Genomic DNA, 13,059 nt, shown 5'->3' with positions numbered 1-13,059 from the left:
TCCAAAGCTAGGAAGTATTGGCTTAAAATAAAGGAATGGTTGGAACAAATTACAGAAGAAAAGATTGAACTGAAACTGGAACTATTCTTATTGGGCATATTAGGTGGAAATCTGTGTAAAAAAATTCAAAATATAATATTACATATATTAACTGCAACTAGAATAGTCTTTGCTCAAAATTTTAAACAGAATAATATCCCTTCAGATCCAATGATAATCAAAAAGGTACTTGAGTGAGCAGAAATGGATAGATTGACCATGGAATTGAAAGAAAAAGAAAAATTGGAGTATTATAAAGTCTGGAGGAGATGGTATAAATGGCTAAAGGACAGACGTAAAACTACTGTATAAGAATTATGTAAGATCTATAATAATACAATACTGTATATATTTGTAAACATTATTACAGCCTAAATGACTATATAATATAGATTAGTGAACTTAGAAATAGAGCTTATGTAAATATGAATATTAATAATACCGATACGGAAATGCTGTAATGTGTGGAAATTTGTCTTTTGTTTTTTAATGTTTAAATATGTTTAATAAAATTTTTAAAAAAAGCTGTCTTGCTTTGTAGTTGATAAACAGAGGCTGGGATTCGAGCCATTGAAATCACATCAAGAGAGCTTTATTTGCAAAGAAAACATGTAAATTAACTAAACTTGCACCCCAATTTATATACATTTATATATCACTCTCTCTATATATATCTATCTATATATATATCTCTTTCTTTCTCTCTCTTTCTCCATATATATATATATATTTATCTATATATCTATATACACAGAGATCATATCGTGACTACAATTGCTGTCCCACTGCCATCTCTACCCCACCACAGGGGAAGCTGTGCTGTGCCTGGAGCTCTCCTGTCTTCAGAGCCTGAACAGAGTATGACCAACATCACACTTTTAAAATGCCTAATGGTAGATCGTACTTATATCCTAATAAAGCCAACTCCTTTAAAACTACTAAAAACAGGAAGCCTGAAGTGGAACATAAATACTTGATTTACAACCATTTGTTTAGTGACTCTTCAGAGTTACAATGAGACAGAAAAAAGTTTTTCCACGCTTGGGACATTGCAACCTCCCCACAGTCACGTCATCAGAATCCAGATGCTTGGCAACCGATTCATATTTATGATGGTTGCCATGTCCTGGGATCATGTGATTCCCTTTTGTGATCTTCTGAAAAGCAAAATCAACAGGGAAGCCAGATCCACTTAACTACTGACTTAATTAACTGAACTGCAGCGATTCACTTAACAATTGTGCTAAGGAAGGTTGTAAAATGGGACGAACCTCACTTAACAAATGTTTCCCCATAGCCACAAAAATTTGGGCCTCAATTGTGGTTAAAAGCCAGGGACTACCTGCAAGTGTCCCATTGGACAAGCGGAACGGCTGGCCTGGAGCCCTGACCCTGAGGTTGCTGGTCGAAGGGCAGAGACAGAGAAGCCTTTGTCGTTTCTTGGGGAGTTTCCAGTCTTGGGCCACTATTATGTCCGAAGTAAAAGAAGCTTCCATCACTAGAAGTGACAGGACTGGCATTGCTGCAGTCTTCCTTGAAAAATCATTGCTAACCTGGAGCCTGCAGATAATACACAAGGCTTTTTCAGGAGCATTTCTTCATCTCTGCCCATAAATGAGACCAGTAGAATCAAGGTATCTGTGCATAGCACAAGAGTAGAATTTCAACTTTACAGTTGCCAGTTAAAACCAAGCACCACACTGGCACTTTTCTGCTTCCCCAACGACTCTATCAGGGCAGCCGTTACTGAGAACAGGTTTGGCTGAAACAAACTGGTGGCTTTTTCCCCCTGAGATCTGGAAGAAACAAAATTATAGCCTCACAATGCTTGCTTTAACTTTCTCCCATCACCTTTCCAAAGGACAGAGGCCCTAACTGATCCCCCTTGCCAGCTGACAATATAGCTTGCCAGAATTGCTCCATAAAAAAATAGAGAACTCGGTCATATTGTCTTTGCAATTATAATTCACAGCATTAAAAGTATCCAGTGGGAGCAGTCGCTTTAAAGTTTGTCTGACATTGATCTGTACACAATGGAAAAAGTTGCTTCCCAGAGTCCACCCAAATCTGAACTGGATCCTAGAACTGCCTAATTGTCTTCCCTGAGCCTCTCTTCCCTTAATAGGAAACAGGCTGCTTGTCCACGTCTCAGGACCAAATACACTGTGTAAGGCAAGATTGTGTTTTACCACTTGGTCTCAGCTCGCTGAGAAAAGAAAATGCCCATTGGGAAGTTTAAAGAAAGACAGGCACCCACCCCCCCCCCACCACCAATCTTGGCCAGGAAGAAAAGTACCAAAACTGAATTGGGAAATGCCACATTCCGAACCTATCGGGGTAGAGAGAGACTGTAAAACTAAAACCACAAAGAAACCATTTTAAAAACGTGCAACAACACATTAACTTTTGAAAGTCAAATTCACTACTTTAACTGGATAGTTAGTATGTTTTTGCCAAGGGCTACTTCCAGCTTTATCAACAGTCCCTCGTCTATAGTTCCAGTTTCTAAACATGAAATTTATTGCCATCAGATTTGGATATGCCTTGGCCACATTCTAAAGTTCCTTATAATTTAAAAAAGTATAAAAAAATTAGAGGGTGTGTGTGGTGGAGACGAAGAATTTTCCTGTTAACATACATCTTCCTAGAGAGCATTCAGTTGCATGCCTTCCATCATCTGTTGCCGTAGTAACTCTTATCAGTGCAAGTTGTGGGAAGGAAGTGACCCGCCTCTGATGTGATCTATGCAGCTCGGTGGAAGGTCTCATTCCTAGCAATGCTCCATTTTTAAGTACTGCTCCAATGGAGCCAAGGGAAACCTGGCTTGCTTTCTGTAGTTACATAAAAAAATAAATATCAGTTCTTTGACTCTTCCCAATCTTTTGAACAGCGAGGCCAGGTGGTTTGGGAAGGCCCCACCTCAGGTCCTTAGGAAGAGGGCCCGTCCCCCAGCCGAATGGCCCCAAAGAAGGTGGTGTGCTTGCTCATGTTGATGGAGATGTCAGCGTGGACCATTTTCACAGCAATCTTCTGCCGAGCTCTGAGGAGACAAACCCCAGCTGTGTAGCAGGTGTTGAAGTTGGTCTTTCCTGTCTCAATACTCCGAGTGCATTGCAGAAAAGGCTTTTCATCCACCACCACCTCGAAGCTGGCAAAATCTGTGAAGTTTATGTAATACACCTAATTGGAAGCGAATATAAAAAGTATCACCAGGAGAAAGAAACCCTACAGGAGAATCATGTAAAAGTGCACCTACAGCAATCCTTGCTATTCAAAATACAGAATAAATTACTCTTTAATGATGGCAGAGAACATGGGCACCCGCCACTCAGCCAAGAGCTGCCTCCCTCTCATGCACACAGGGTCCCACAAAAAAAAAAGATTTAATTTCATGGAACACACAATGATTGTTGAACTGATAATCAATTATCTTTGAAAGAAATCTAATTTTGTTTATGGATTACTTTCAAAGAAAACATAAGGCTTCCGTTGATTTTCCACTTCCATAGTTAATGGCTTATCAAAGCAGCATGGCTGAAATGCCATCTCTTGAGGAATAAGGCCATTCAGACAAGAAAAATATGTAACTTCATTGGGAAAGATTTGGCCTATGGGGAGACACATCCACATGGGCTCTATTGCCTAAATAAACTATTTGTGGAAAGCTTTTTTTTTTTTTAAACCTTCTTATTCTTCATAGAATGCTCCAATTAGAGTTTTATGAGGTCCCCAGTGAAAACCAGCCAATGCCACCTGGGTAAAAAGTTCCAGGCTGCTGCATTCACAGTCTTGTCTTGCAAGGGATGCCTTTCACCCTTCTCTTTCCCTGGGGACTTGGCCCGTCTTCTGCCAGCGAGTTCCAGATTCCTTACCTGGTGCTCATTCACCTCACCCCACCCCACCCCACCCCACCTTCTCTAGGAAGGTGCAATTCCTAATATACAGTAGGACAACAGGTCAACCGCAAGAAGGGCAGGGCAGGTTAGAGCAGGCAGCTTAGGAAAGTGTTTTGTAGACATGCTCCAAGATAAGGCTTGTACAACTCCCATGGGCTTAAGAGCCTGGGATTTGCAAATCGAGGGATGTACTCTGAAAATTGGCAAGAATTTCATTTTATTTTTAAATTGTATTATTTTTCATTTATTTATTGGGGGGGTATAATTTTGTTGCAACACTATTGCTCCATTCCTAACCCACCCACCCCAAATGATCTGCAGTGTTTTGGGGTTGGGTTTTATTCCCCTTTAGCACCTACAACACTGGAAAAGTGGTTTTCATTTTTTTAAAATTTAGGAGACATAGAAAAGGACCCATTCGTTGACGTGGCAAATGAATAAGTACATGGGGCAACCAAGAAATGGAAGGGGGGGGCTAAGGAGAAAGGGATCCCACCCATCAAAGGCGACAGTTGGAAAATGCCATACAGGCAAAATGGTAGCGACTGCAGGGAGAGGCAAGTTTGGAGAAGGAAGGAAGCCGAGGTTGGTAGGATCGGGGGAGGGGGCGCTGTAGCAGTGGTGGGTTCCTACCAGTTTGGACCAGTTCGACTGAACTGGTAATGGTTTGGTGGCCTGGGTTGCTGAAAACAGCAGAGACACTGGGCTGCCACACCCCCGAACCAGTTTTTCAGGCGGCGCCATAGGGGCTGTCATCTTGTTTTCCGGTTCTGCACATGTACACACAACAATTTTAATTGCACTGTAGTAGTGCCTGCTGGAACCCACCCCTGGGCTGTAGGCTCCATTGGAATCTTGTTAGATACAGATAGTGTAGCAAAGGAAAAGTTTGCATTCCTGATCTAGCAAGAGAGCTGGCATTTCAGCGATACCACAATGTCCCGGATTTATGTCCTACTGACTTATCAATGTATCCACTTTTAATTGCCTTCCTTCTTCTGCAGCAACCCCCTTCTGATGCCACAGAGGCTGCATCTTGGATAGAGGAAAAGGAGTTAGGCCTAAGACCGTACTCACTTCTACCTGACTATAGACGAAGTACGTGCCGTCTGCCAGTACCTCCAGCTCGCCACTCCGGGTGTGCAGCTTAAAGACCTTCGGGTTCATGGTTATGCGAGACCAGTCATTAAGAACTCCACCTGAAAGATCTCAGCAAGAGAAAATGGCAGTCACTCAAAAGCCTTCGTGAAAAGAAACATAAAAACAGTACAAACGTGATGGGATCGAAGTAGGATGTATCACAGAAAAGGTGAAGATTGGTTTAGGCCAACATGTCTCATGAATGACGAGACGGAGCCATCGGCCTCTCGAGGACCCTCCAAAGAGCAAAAACAAAACACAGTTAACAGGTGTCCTCCCCAGTCTGGACAGGGTCAGCCACCCCTAGGAGGAAGCCATTCATCTGCCAAAACAAAGACATCGGCTGGTGGCTGTCAAAGTCTTGTTAACAGAGAGGAAAGTTTTTGCAGAAAATCCTCTGCAATCAGAGGTTGCAGAAATGTTGAGAATATGACTGCCGGGGCAGAGAAGGTACAGAAAGAGGAAGGCAGCTATGGAGTAGCGTAGAAGCCAGCAGGTCCCTCCCAGCCACTCCCATGCAGAGAGGCTCCAGAAGTTCAGAGGAAATCCCTAATGGTAGGTGTTCCTCCCTGGGTGCCCTGTGACGGTATCCAGAGGCCACCAAAGGTTCATAGAAGAAATGTGCTCTCTCCCTGCAAGCCTTTCACTGGAGATCTAAAGACTGAAATCTGCTGAAGTGTGCAGTTGAGTTCACAACTCCACGTATCTATCTACATACAACACAGGCATACCAGGAAAAGCGTGTAGCAAAAGATCCATACAGCACATACACACCTTTTCCATTAAAAATCACATCATGAAAAGGCCAATAAAAAATATGCACTAGAGATACAGGAATGTTTGCCTCGACCTTTTCCCCACCTGAATTGATCAGAATAAAATGTGTGGCCAAGAGTTGCATTCATATGATCCGGGGCTGATGCAGGAGTAGCATCCCGTGTCCCGTGGCTGAAGAAGAGCCCCCTCCCACCAATAGGCAGCCGTCTGAGAGACGGTCCTTTGCTGCCATTGGGAAAGGTGCACTCGCCCATCATTCGACCCACTGCAAGCACCAAATTGGGCATTAAAATAGCCTTATTTGGACAGGGGAAGGCAGGGAACAGAAGACCTGGGTTGATGGATGGGTTGTTCCCCAATTTGTCTTGCCCCAGGCCACATCCTTTGGGGTGAGGGGGTGAGTGGAAGGAGGTGTGTAGCAGAGGTGTGTAGCAGCCACAATGTCAGTTCCAGTCACCCCCCACCCTTCCCCTCACCGAGGTTCCCTGTCCAGACTTTGGGCCAATCTCACTCGCTCAAGGCTATCTGGAAAGACTTCCCAGAGGGGGGGCACTGTGTCAGCTCCCCCAGCCCCTGGATACATGGGCAGAGACTGGCGCTGCTCTCGTAGTGCTTCCTGAGGTATCGAGCTGGTCTTCTACTCCTCATTTTCATTGCCCTTCTCACTACTTGGCTCTCCTTCTGTTAATTTACCCGACTCACCCTCCCGCTCTTTCCTCTACCCCTTGTACAAGATTTATCATTTTTAATTTTGAAACAGTCCTCCTTCAGTTTATACTAGCACTAAATTCCTCCTACAACTTCCTTATTAATCAGCTCTTTGTTTCCTCTCTGATTTTTTTTTTCTGGTCACTTGGGGAACCAGTCACTCGGCCAGATCTCCTTATCGGTGATTTTGGCAGCTGGCTTGAAATAATAATCTAGGGAACGCCAACTTACAGCCAACGTCCCCAGGCAGTGCTTCCCCCAGAGGAGGTGGGCAAGGCCCCCTCGCAGCAGGCAAGAGAAGGTGGAGCCCTGATGCGACTGGCCTGCAGATCTGTTGGCTGAGCTTGCTTTTCAGCTCTTTCTTCTCCTGAGAGGGTAAATTGCAGAAGGCTCACCCACCCACTCTTCCCCAACTCTGCTTTGGAGGATGTTAAAAGAGGAGCTTTTATTTCATTAAACATAAGAATGAAAAAAGTATAGAAAGAAAAAAAGAGCCAAACAAAAACAAAATTGCTAAGAGACTAGGCCTTAAAAATTGGGAAAATAAAATAATTGTATTTAAGTACAATGACAATAAAGATTATATTTATAAAATAGGTTTATTGCTCAGTGGAAACCTGACATTGCATGTGATGGACAAGTCATCCCTCTGCAAGCATCGGTTATGGACATTACAGTGAAATGGAGCCGTCCTTTATTGAAAGGGTACCTGTGAGACGGCCTACTGCCACATACCTCCCAACGGCCGATAAGATCCCACAGATTGGGCCTCCTTCAGATGCCGTCAGCCAGACAGTGTCGGCTGGTGAGCCCCCGGAGGAGAGCCTTCTCTATGGCTGCTCCGACCCTTTGGAATCAGCTACCCGCAGAGGTCCAGACCTTACCCACTCTTATGGCCTTCAGGAAAGCTGTTAAAACCTGGCTGTTCCGGCAGGCCTGGGGCTGTTGACCTTATTGTTGAGGTCCAGCCCCGATTATAACGAATGCGTGTTGTGAATTTTAAACTATTCTTTTTATTTTTTCTTTTCTTTTTTTCCTTCTCTGTAAGCCGCCCGGAGTCCTTCGGGATTGGGCGGCCTATAAATTTAATTATTATTAATAATAATAATAATAATAATAATAATAATAATAATAACTCCGCCGTTGCCGGTCCCAAGCCCGGATGAGAAAGGAGGAGGGTTGGGGTCAGGTTGGCATCTGGTCCCGTAAAAAACCCCCCGCCAACCCATACAATATGGTGAAAAAAACAAATAAGAATTCCATACCGCATCGGTCGTTGCGCGGGTTAACAAGGGCCGCGGCGGATGTTGGGGTCCCTGGACATCCGTCGACAAGTGGGCTACAAGTGGACCAGCCAACAAAACGACAAAAATATAGTGCAGATGAAAACCGTGCCATAATGGCCTGTTACTACAACTCAGAGCCAGAAAAAAGAGGCTATTTAAAAAGAATGTATGAATTATGGAAACAACAATATCCAGATTCAAATGTTAGTGAACAACGACTAGCAGATCAAAGGCGATTTATTATACGGAATAAAGTGTTTAGTGAAGTTGAACATGAGGAAATTCAGGCAAATTGCAAAACCCAAAAAACAATATCACAAGCGGAAATAACTGATATTCAAGACACAACTAAAGACATTATAGTAGAACTCCCAGAAGAAGCTCTCGGGGAGGAAATAACATCACCACCACTAGAACCAGTTATCATTGAACCAACTGATGAACTAACTCAAAAACAAAAAGAATTGAAGGATAAGATCATGGAGCATTTTCTGCTTAATGAGGAAAGGCAACGTTTACCATCACTAAAAACTGTGCCTAAGAAAATTTTGGCCCCTATCATGAAAATGGTTAATGCAGTGTTTTCAACAATTGAACCGGGATCCATCTTGGAAACAAACCAGTTAATGTACAGCGCAGCTGTAATAGTCACTAATGAACTAGGCATTAAAATCAAAGTACCTAGTCACACAACAGAAAAAGCATCAAAGCCAAAGTGGAAAATCCGTTTAGAACAAAAAATCAAAAAATTAAGGGCAGATGCTAGTAACTTAAAGAACATGCATGAGCAACGGCTTAAAAACAACAAAATCATAGATCGGCTAATCAGACGATATAGATTGGATACAAGAAACATCAATGAAGCTGTAGAGATTGTAAAACAGCAGATAATAGCAACAGCTAGAAAAATTGAAAGATATGAGGCACGAATCATCCAATATAAACAAAATCAGCAATTTCGATCAGACCAACGGCGTTTTTATCAAAGTCTTAATGTAAATGGTGACACCAAAAGTGAAAAACCAGAAAAACAGGCCACAGTTGAATTCTGGAAAGAATTGTGGGAAAATGCAAAGGACTACAACAAGGAAGCAAAGTGGATACATGACTTTGAGAAAAGCATTGGCAACAAGCAAATGCAAGTATTAGAAATAACAACTGAGATGGTCAAAAATCGAGTTAAAAAGGTAAAGAATTGGACATCACCTGGAAAGGACCAATTACATGGTTTCTGGCTCAAATATCTGACCAGTTTACATGCAATATTGGCCAGGCAACTGAATGAAATTTTACAAAAGGGCCAAATTGATGAATGGTTGACAACTGGAAAAACATACTTGATTCAGAAAGATGCAACTAAAGGAACAACACCTGAAAACTACAGACCAATAACATGCTTGCCAACAACCTTCAAATTACTCACAGGCATTATTGCAGATAACATGATGGATTATTTGGAAACAAACAACATCTTGCCAGTAGAGCAAAAAGGCAACAAAAGAAGGAGCAGGGGCACCAAAGATCAGCTTCTAATTGATAAAATGATATTAGAAAATTGTAAGAACAGAAAAACGAACTTGAATATGGTCTGGATTGATTACAAAAAGGCATTTGACTCACTGCCACATAGTTGGATCATAAAATGCTTAGAAACAACTGGTATTAGCAAAAATATTACATCCTTTACTGAAAAGGCGATGAAACAATGGAGAACTGAGTTGGCAGTAGGGAATGAGATCTACGGAATAGTTAATATCAAGCGAGGAATTTTCCAGGGTGATTCACTTTCACCTCTTCTCTTCATCATCGCAATGATCCCACTATCAGTAATCTTAAAAAAAATGAAATTAGGCTACCAAACAGCCAAAGAAGCTGAAAAAATTTCACATTTACTATATATGGATGATTTGAAACTCTATGGAAAGTCAGAAATAGAAATCCAATCATTGACAAACACAGTGCGAGTATTCAGCACCGATATTTCAATGCAGTTTGGCATGGAAAAATGCGCCACTGTATCCATAAAAAGGGGCAAAATCACTGCATGTGAGGGAATTGAAATGCCCAATGGCCAATTAATTAAATGCAAAGAAAATGAAGCCTACAAATACTTAGGCATTCTGCAGTTGGATAACATCAAGCATGGAGAAGTAAAAACTATTGTCAGGCGAGAGTACACCAACAGAGTTAGGAAAATTTTGAAATCTAAATTGAATGGTGGAAATACAATCAAGGCCATAAATACCTGGGCAATACCAGTTATAAGGTACACAGCTGGTATAGTTAACTGGACACAAGCTGATTTGGACCTTTTGGACCGAAAAACCAGGAAACTAATGACAATGCACTACAGTTTACATCCACGTGGTGATACTGATAGACTGTACCTGCCCCGAAAATCAGGTGGCAGAGGATTATTACAAGTGAAGCAAACAGTTGAAGAAGAAAAACATGCACTGGCTGATTATTTAAAAGAAAGTCAAGAACATCTATTAATCGAAGTAAAGAACAAAAATCTACTGAAGGCCCAACAGACGAAACAAGAATACAGAAAAGATGTGATAAAATCAAGAATGGAGAGTTGGCAGAACAAAGCACTGCATGGCCAATTTCTGGAAAAAATAAAAGATAAAGTGGACAGTGAACAAACTTGGTTATGGTTAACAACAGGTTCATTAAAGAAAGAAACAGAGTCACTAATCCTGGCTGCGCAAGAACAAGCTATCCGCACAAATGCCATTAAGGCCAAAATCGAAAAATCCTCTGATGATGCCAAATGCAGACTTTGCAAAGAAGCTGATGAAACTGTTAATCACATACTCAGCTGCTGTAAAAAAATCGCGCAGACTGATTATAAATTGCGGCACAATTCAGTAGCACAAATGATCCATTGGAATTTGTGCAAAAATTATAATATTAAAACAGCAACAAACTGGTGGGAACATCAGCCTGAAAAAGTCACCGAAAATCAGATGGTCAAGATCTTGTGGGATTTCCGTATACAAACCGACAAAATACTGGCGCATAATACACCAGACATCACACTGGTTGAGAAAAATAAGGTCACAATCATAGACATCGCAATACCAGGTGATAGCAGGGTCGCCGAGAAGGAACATGAAAAAATCACAAGATACCAGGACTTAAAAATCGAAATTCAACGACTATGGCACAAACCAGCAGTGGTAATTCCAGTGGTAATTGGCACACTAGGTGCTATTCCAAAAGCACTGGAATTACATTTAAAACAGTTAAAAATTGACAAAATCACCATCAGTCAAATGCAAAAAGCCGCACTGCTTGGATCTGCACGCATATTAAGAAAATACGTTACGACGTCCTAGGCCCCTGGGTGGGGCCCGACTAGTAACCAATGCCAAATCCTGTGAAACAACTGGCCGCTGTGATACAATTGTATAATAATAATAATAATAATAATAATAATAATAATAATAATAAAACTGTTGATCACATACTCAGCTGCTGTAAAAAAATCGCACAGACTGATTATAAATTGCGGCACAATTCAGTAGCGCAAATGATCCATTGGAATTTGTGCAAAAAATTTAATATTAAAACAGCAACAAACTGGTGGGAACATCAGCCTGAAAAAGTCACCGAAAATCAGATGCTCAAGATCTTGTGGGAATTCCGTATACAAACAGATAAAATACTGGCGCATAATACACCAGACATCACACTGGTTGAGAAAAACAAGGTTACAATCATAGATATTGCAATACCAGGTGATAGCAGGATCGCCAAGAAGGAACATGAAAAAATCGCAAAATACCAGGACTTAAAAATCGAAATTCAACAACTATGGCACAAACCAGCAGTGGTAATTCCAGTGGTAATTGGCACACTGGGTGCTATTCCAAAAGCACTGGAATTACATTTAAAACAGTTAAAAATTAACAAAATCACCATCAGTCAAATGCAAAAAGCCGCACTGCTTGGATCTGCACGCATATTACGAAAATACGTTATGACGTCCTAGGCCCCTGGGTGGGGCCCGACTAGTAACCAATGCCAAATCCAGCAAAACAACTGGCCGCTGTGATACAATTGTATAATAATAATAATAACTGTAAGCACATACGAGAAGCAACTTTCTTTCTCTCTTATTTTTGAGGGAGGCCACCGAGCCTCTGCTGAGGCAAGAGGAAACCAGATCAAAGAGGCTGAACAGCAAAGGAATAGTTGCCTTTTGCTGTTCCTACAACATACTTCCAGTCCTGGTCCGGACTCTGTTCCAAGCGTTATGGGAATATGGACTGTGTAACTAAAGAGAAGACTTTGCCGAGAGCCTTGAGGCTGCTACTGAGGATATTGGGAATTCACTCGAAAGACAAAATAAGGAATGGGAAAGCTGAGCAGCCTGCGCATGGGATAAGGGCCCATGGGAAGCACTGACCCCTTCCACTAATAACCAGCCTCTGCCTTGTAGGGATGTTGGTCCCGGGAAGGAATTGGATGACATCTTTTGGCCCGAGCCTTCCTCTAGAGAAATGCTGAGCCTTTTGCTTGCTTGCTTGCTTGCCATTCTCATTCCAAAGAGCAGAAACAAGAAAAGTGCTAATGGGGAAGTTTCAGGTTGCTTAAGGAAGAGTCTTGGTTCAGAAATGAATCGGGATTAGGCAGCTTTCCACTAGAAGCAGTCCAGGCGACTTCCTGGACTCAAGACCCAGTTGTGAAGCCCTGAGCCTCCGGTGATGCCTGTCATGGCCCAGGCTTCGATTCTGCACCTGGAATCTAAGGAAGCTGCTCCAGCTGATCCTATGGAATGTCAACCTCAGGAGACACCAAACCAAGAATTACATAAGGCTGATTAAGCACAGGCACCACCTGGACAGCTGGAGCAGTCTGGGGAGGAGGAGGAGGAGGACTGAAGGCCTCCCAGCCTCTGCACCTGGGGAGGAGAGCGGAGAAGAGACATGGTCCCGCCAAGCAAGTGAGTAAATCTCTTGATTGATGACAGCTGGCTGCAACCTGACTTAAGAGGCAGCCCTGACCCATCTCCCCTTTGTTGGAAACAACATCTGCTCTCTGGCTCTTGCATGACATTCCAGTGAATCCTGCTGTGTAAGAAACTGTGAAACACCCCCCCCCCCACCTCTGTGGGAAGCCTCTTGGAATTTGCGTTTTTGTTTGACTGACATCCCTGATGTGGCTCCTGGAACCCTGGACTGAATTCTGTGAGGCACAAAAAG

The 13,059-nt window shown here is 42.4% G+C and overlaps 1 protein-coding gene across 1 annotated transcript in view; it reads right to left on the bottom strand.

The window, feature by feature from the left end:
• Positions 1-1,332: 1,332 nt before the first annotated feature.
• The window catches only part of EDA (ectodysplasin A), a 93,008-nt gene continuing 81,281 nt past the window's right edge, over positions 1,333-13,059 (bottom strand). The window contains exons 7-8 of the mRNA XM_032228523.1: positions 5,013-5,143; positions 1,333-3,219 (exon numbers count right to left, since the gene is read on the bottom strand). Coding sequence (XP_032084414.1) covers positions 2,968-3,219; positions 5,013-5,143 — 383 coding nt within the window. The 3' untranslated portion in view covers positions 1,333-2,967. The remainder of the gene's footprint in view (positions 3,220-5,012; positions 5,144-13,059) is intronic.

This window comes from Thamnophis elegans, chromosome 12 (assembly GCF_009769535.1).
Source record: "Thamnophis elegans isolate rThaEle1 chromosome 12, rThaEle1.pri, whole genome shotgun sequence".
In the NCBI taxonomy this organism is placed as follows: Eukaryota; Metazoa; Chordata; class Lepidosauria; order Squamata; family Colubridae; genus Thamnophis; species Thamnophis elegans.
Note: the sequence above shows the minus strand (reverse complement) of the source record. Positions and strands in the feature narration are given on the sequence as shown.